General features: G+C 60.5%; 1 protein-coding gene across 1 annotated transcript; it reads left to right on the top strand.

Annotated features, from left to right (window-relative positions):
* Positions 1-289: 289 nt before the first annotated feature.
* SLC32A1 (solute carrier family 32 member 1) lies at positions 290-4,008 on the top strand. Its single transcript, XM_040079925.2, has 2 exons — positions 290-1,039; positions 1,842-4,008. The coding sequence occupies exons 1-2, from the start codon at positions 668-670 to the stop codon at positions 3,027-3,029; spliced, it is 1,560 nt and encodes a 519-aa protein (XP_039935859.1). The 5' UTR covers positions 290-667; the 3' UTR covers positions 3,030-4,008.
* The last annotated feature ends 2,420 nt before the right edge of the window (positions 4,009-6,428 follow it).

The raw sequence follows: 6,428 nt of genomic DNA on the forward strand, positions 1-6,428 counted from the left end.
GTCTGCCTCTTCAACGGGGCTCTTTTGTTTCTCCGTGGGGAAGGGGCTGGCGGCCGGGGGCCCGCGGGGATGTGCGGGGCAGGTGCGGGGCAGGTGAGGGGCAGGGCGGGCAGCGCAAAGGATGCGGAGCCGGGCGGGGGGGGTGGTCCCGGGCTGCGGCGCTGCTGGCGGAGCCCGGCGGGCTTGGGGGGAGCGGGGGGGGAGTGCGGGGGGCCGGGCTTGGCCGGGGAGGCTGGTACCTCCCCCAGAAATGCAGCAATTCTCTCCCCTCTCCTCTTCTCTCCGCGAGGTGGGCGCACTGCGATGGAGACGCGGCGCGCTGTGCCAGGGGCTTGCGCTGCCCGTCTGGTGACATCCTCCGGCCGCTGACAGCCCCCATCCCGGCCGAGTCGCCCCCCGATCCCGCCGCGGGGCTCGGCGGAGCGGCGCGGAGCGGGCGGAGGGGGTGCGGGCCCGCTCCCCCCGCAGCGGTGTCATGCCCCTGGGCATCCCGGCCGGGAGCCGCCCGCACTGCGCCGGGACAAGGAGGTAGCGGCTCGGAGCAGCCCCTCGCAGCCGCCCCTCGCCGGGAGACCGAGTCCCGTCCGCCGCCCCGCCGCCTGCCCGCCCCGTCGGGTGTCTGCATCCGCGAGGGTCCGCGAACCGCGGGGTCACCGGAGCCGCCGCCATGGCCACCCTCCTCCGCAGCAAGCTCTCCAACGTGGCCACCTCGGTGTCGCACAAATCGCAGGCGAAGATGAGCGGCATGTTCGCCAGGATGGGCTTCCAGGCGGCCACCGACGAGGAGGCGGTGGGCTTCGCCCACTGCGACGACCTGGACATGGAGCATCGGCAAGGGCTGCAGATGGACATCCTCAAGTCCGAGGGCAGCGAGGAGGGCGGAGAGCCGCCCCTGGAGGGGGACATCCACTACCAGCGGGACGGCACGGGGCCCCTGCCGCCCTCCGGCTCCAAGGAGGCCTGCTCCGAGCTCTCCGGGCAGGGCAAGCCCAAGATCACGGCATGGGAGGCGGGATGGAATGTCACCAACGCCATCCAGGTAGGGCCGCCGCCGTCGCGGGGCACCGGGCAGCGCTCCGTGACCCCCGTCCTGTTACATGCTCTGTATCTCGGCCGTGGGCTGATTGCAAACCGGCTTCAGGGAAAAGGGGGACATGAGAATAAAAGGGGGAGAAAGAAGCAACAAAAATAGATGAAAGATAGAGGAGAAAAATAGGGCGGGAGAAAGGAAAGAAAAGGAAAAACAGATTAAAAAAACCTGGAAATTAAAACCCACCCAACCCATCTTTGTGCTTCGCCCCCCCCACCCCTGCACAGGGCACAGCTCAGGGAGGGGCCCAGGCCCCAGCCCGGTCACGCTGCAGTTTCTGACCCCATCAGGCTGCTCCAGCAGGGTCATGGGCAAGGAGAGACAGCGGGCCCAGGGGGATTGGGCTGGTGGTGGGGCTGCACTGCAGTGGACCCAGTCTGACCCCTCCGGGTGTCCCCAGGTATGGAGGTCTTGGTGCCCTGAGAGGGGCTGGGGACACAGAGGGAAGACTCTGGGGCAAATCCCTGTCACCAAAGCCTTGCTCGGCTGTTGTGGGTGCTCGGGGGCGCGATGACGCGGGTGCGACTGCGCGGGTGTGACTGTGGGGGCGGCACGTCACACGGCAGGGGCTGCGTCAGCGCGCGTGGCCGCGGCGGCGTGGCGTGACTGTGAGGCCGCCTGCGTGGGTGTGCCGTGCGTGGGCAGACAGGGAGCACACACGTGATGGCCGCGGTGCGGCTGCGTGCGCTCGGCCGCGGGCCCGGGCCCCTCGGAGATCCAACAACGCGGTTTCCGTTTTGTCTCTTTCTAGGGGATGTTTGTTCTGGGCCTGCCCTATGCCATCCTTCACGGTGGATACCTAGGACTCTTTTTAATAATTTTCGCTGCAGTGGTTTGCTGCTACACTGGGAAAATCCTTATTGCCTGTCTTTACGAAGAGAATGAGGATGGGGAGATAGTCAGGGTGAGAGACTCCTACGTGGACATCGCGAACGCGTGCTGCGCGCCCCGCTTCCCCACCCTCGGGGGCAGAATTGTGAACGTGGCTCAGATCATCGAACTGGTCATGACCTGCATCCTCTACGTGGTGGTCAGTGGGAACCTGATGTACAACAGCTTCCCCAACCTGCCCGTCTCCCAGAAGTCGTGGTCCATCATTGCCACGGCAGTGCTCCTGCCTTGCGCGTTCTTGAAGAACCTCAAGGCGGTCTCCAAGTTCAGCTTGCTCTGCACGTTAGCCCACTTTGTCATCAACATCCTGGTGATCGCCTACTGCCTCTCCAGGGCGCGCGACTGGGCCTGGGAGAAAGTCAAGTTTTACATTGATGTCAAGAAGTTTCCCATCTCCATTGGCATCATCGTCTTCAGCTACACCTCCCAGATCTTTCTGCCTTCCTTGGAGGGGAACATGCAGAACCCCAAGGAGTTTCACTGCATGATGAACTGGACTCACATAGCAGCTTGCATCCTTAAGGGACTCTTTGCCTTGGTCGCCTACCTGACTTGGGCTGATGAGACCAAGGAGGTCATTACAGACAACTTGCCATCCACCATTAGGGCAGTAGTCAACATTTTCTTGGTGGCCAAAGCCTTGCTCTCGTACCCCTTGCCGTTCTTTGCAGCTGTAGAAGTCCTGGAGCGGTCCCTTTTCCAAGATGGAAACAGGGCTTTCTTCCCCAACTGCTATGGGGGTGACGGGCGGCTCAAGTCCTGGGGACTCACCCTCAGATGTGCCCTGGTAGTTTTCACCCTGCTCATGGCTATTTATGTCCCCCATTTTGCCCTCTTGATGGGTCTCACTGGGAGCCTCACAGGTGCAGGGCTCTGTTTCCTGCTCCCCAGTCTCTTCCACCTCAAACTCTTGTGGAGGAAGCTCTTGTGGCATCATGTCTTCTTTGATGTTGCCATTTTCGTTATAGGTGGTATCTGCAGCGTCTCTGGGTTCATCCACTCTTTAGAAGGCCTCATAGAGGCTTTCAGAACCAATGCCGAAGACTAAGGAGGGGCCAGAGTCGGGTGCAGGAAGAGAATCACATCGAACATCCGCATAGCCAAAAAAATTCTGCATCCCTTTAATGGAAAGATTCGTTATTTTCGTTACGTGCGTCCAACAAATTCTATGTCATAGAATCTGCAAACTAAGGAAAATAAGAAGAGATGAAAGTGCTCGCCCTGATGTCTTTTTAAACAAGCTCAGATTAAAATATATTTTTTTGTTATTTAGATTTTTTTTGAAGGAAATTATCTGGTGCCCCACCCCTATCTCCTCACTCGTTGCCTGAAGCTTGGCCCCCCACAAACGGCCTGTTGGGAAACAGTGGCAGTTTTCAACACTCCTCACAGATATGCAATTCAGTGTTTCAGGAGCTGAAACACAGGTGCCGATCCCCAGGGATCGGGTCTCTAAACCCGCCGTGGGCGCCGGGAGCAGGGACCTTTGTGTTAACGCTTTGAGAGATGGATGTAGATGAGACCCAGATTGTACGACCAGCCCAACAAGCCCAAGCAGCGTCTGACGACCGGTGATGCCGCTTGCCTGCAATGTTTACACCGCAGTCACATAGATGTCAGGACTGCTCGATTCTTCCATCCGAATCCGCACCGAGGAGTGGCGCTTCCCATCAAATACAAATGCGTTGCCTCCGGTTCTCTGGTTGAAATGGCAGCCCTGGAGTCCACTTCTCGGTGACTTATGTTCCGTTTCGTTTTAACAATTGTTATTTCTAAATTATGAAAAGCTTAAAAGAAAAAAGATTAATAATAATATATGGTTGGATTTGATGTCGTTCGGGATTACAGGAAAAAAACTACGACACAATTCATTCTGTGCAATCTACCAGATCCGTGGAGCTGTTTCCAATGTACGTGTGGTGTCATTGTGGTAAATAAGATGAAAAATGTATATCAGAAAAAAAAAATCTATCTTTAACATATAATGTGGTACATAAATATATCGAACAATAAAGAGAAAACATAGATGATGAGGCTGGCCTGGTTCGTGGGGGGCTCGGAGGAGCAGGGCAGGGGCAGAGGGAGGTTCACCCTCCCCGTGTCGGGGCTACAACGGATCCTCGGGCGAAGGGGAGGCAGCGCCGGCTTTCCGGAGAAGGTGGCGTTCAGCTGTTTGCAAGAGGTAGGATACTTCTTTGGGAAGAGAACGTCTTACAGCTGGGGGTGGCGGGGCTGCTTTCACCCCCTCCTCAGAGTTTTGCTTTCCCTCGTAGTGCTCAGACTCCAGGGACGGGAGTTTGTTGATGCACCCCGAGGTTTTTGTTCTTGCGGAAGAGGGAGGAAAAAAAATCCCGTCACAAACACAGGGGGAGAAATAAACGAAATAAAAGGCTGGGTGTACCCCTGGCTTGATCCAAGCTCACCAAACCCTGCCCACGGGTGTGGAGCGTCGGGCTGATCCCCGCTGCGAGAAAAGCCGCCACCGCAGGGGAGATCAGCCCCACACTCCAATCCTGTGACCGAAAACATCTCGATTTACACCATTTTAAAAGCCACGACAACTAATTGTCCATCCGCTGCCGCTATACAGCGAGGATGAGAATGGAGGGACCCATCGGCAGCGCTCCGCAGCACAGGCACAGCTGAGGTCCCCGTGGGGCTCCTGTTATTGCCCCCAAAACACGCCGAGCCCCGGCAGGGCTGGGATGTGCCCCCATGTCCCCGTCCGGTCCGGTCCGGTCCGGTGTTAGCGGGCAGCTCCGCAATGCGGTACCGGGGGCGGGAGGGGGGTGTTGGCACAAGCGGAAAAGGGGCTGCTGGCCGGAGCGGGGGATGTCCGTGCCCGGGGAAAAACGCATTCCGGGCGATTTTCTGGGCAGCCTTCGAAAGAAAAGAGCAGGGGAGCTGTGGGGTCTCTGCCGTGTGGGAACACGGGTGGGTGAGTGTGGGGGGCATTGTAGTGGGGCGCCTGCCCCCGGATTAGCCACGTCTCCCTCCACGCCGCCTGGGGATATCCAGCAGCGTCTTATCCCATTCTCAAGCTCATCCCCATCTTCTTCATGTTCACCCCTACCTCCATCCTCACCGCTTTCATCCTCATCACCCCTGTTCCCACCCCGATGCAGGTGACCCGTGATTGCCGCCCTGCCGCAGGCACCGACAGCCCGATCCGCCCCCAGCCCCGTGCGCTCCCCGCCCGCAGCCGGCCCGGAGCCGCCACGGCAGCGCAGCGCCCTCGCCCGACGGCGAGCCCGGCCCGGAGCCACCACATCCACCCACAGCCGGGGGCAGGGATGTGCCCGGCCCGGCCCGGAGCCACGGCATCCACCCACAGCCGGGGGCAGGGATGTGCCCGGCCCGGAGCCACCGCATCCACCCACAGCCGGGGGCAGGGATGTGCCCGGCCCGGCCCGGAGCCACTGCATCCACCCACAGCCGGGGGCAGGGATGTGCCCGGCCCGGCCCGGCCCGGAGCCACCCGCAGCCGGGGGCAGGGATGTGCCCGGCCCGGCCCGGCCCGGAGCCACCCGCAGCCGGGGGCAGGGATGTGCCCGGCCCGGCCCGGCCCGGAGCCACCCGCAGCCGGGGGCAGGGATGTGCCCGGCCCGGCCCGGCCCGGAGCCACCCGCAGCCGGGGGCAGGGATGTGCCCGGCCCGGAGCCACCGCATCCACCCACAGCCGGGGGCAGGGATGTGCCCGGCCCGGAGCCACCGCACCCACCCGCCCGCCATGAGCGGAGCCGGCCCGGACGGAGGGCTTCTCTTCGGGGTGCTCTCTGCTCTCGCTTCTGCCCTGAACTCTCTGTTCCAGCTCTGCTTTCTCCCCAGGGCGATGATAAGGGGCCAGCGTGGGAGGAGATCCATCCCATCTCCCTGCCCTGAGCAGGGCTGAGATGTACCCTCGGATCCCGGGAATAAGTGGAGAGCTGAGGTTCCCAGGCAGGTTAATACACTGCTTCAGACATCTCTGCTTTGCATCGGCTCTGCACGCGGTGCTTTCAGGGCATTTCTGCCTCTGTGTTCCCCACCAGGGAAGCAAAGGGACCCATGCCATGCCATGCCATGCCATGCCACAGCAGCATGGCAGCTGGCTCTCCTCTCCTCCGGGCAGCTGCTTGAGTCCGGACACAGGATGCTCACAGACAAACGTGTCCTGGTCTTTGTGCTTTACAGAGGCCAAAAGTTCTCTGGTTCAGGGTACACGATGATGGAAACCGTTTTGCAGAACTTTAATTTTTGCAGAGGTTTTAAACCTAATTCAGCAGTTTTCCCCCCCTTCCCCTTGCGAGCAGAAGTGGTCCCTGCTGCACTTGGGGCTGTCAGAAGGTTTGTGCCGTTTTTGTGACAGCGAGGGGAAGGTCAGGGATCCTCGCTCCTATCCCTCAGGGTGAAGAACAGGGAAGCTTGGCCAGAGAGTGCCTCAAGCCCTTGCAAGGCACCTCAAATC

Source organism: Hirundo rustica, chromosome 16 (genome assembly GCF_015227805.2).
Source record: "Hirundo rustica isolate bHirRus1 chromosome 16, bHirRus1.pri.v3, whole genome shotgun sequence".
In the NCBI taxonomy this organism is placed as follows: domain Eukaryota; kingdom Metazoa; phylum Chordata; class Aves; order Passeriformes; family Hirundinidae; genus Hirundo; species Hirundo rustica.

Excerpts from the sequence above, each read along its gene's own strand:
- SLC32A1 (XM_040079925.2), top strand. The coding sequence starts at position 668 with ATGGCCACCCTCCTCCGCAGCAAGCTCTCCAACGTGGCCACCTCGGTG. Across the intron at positions 1,040-1,841 it reads ATGTCACCAACGCCATCCAG|GGGATGTTTGTTCTGGGCCT; the intron begins GTAGGGCCGCCG and ends GTCTCTTTCTAG.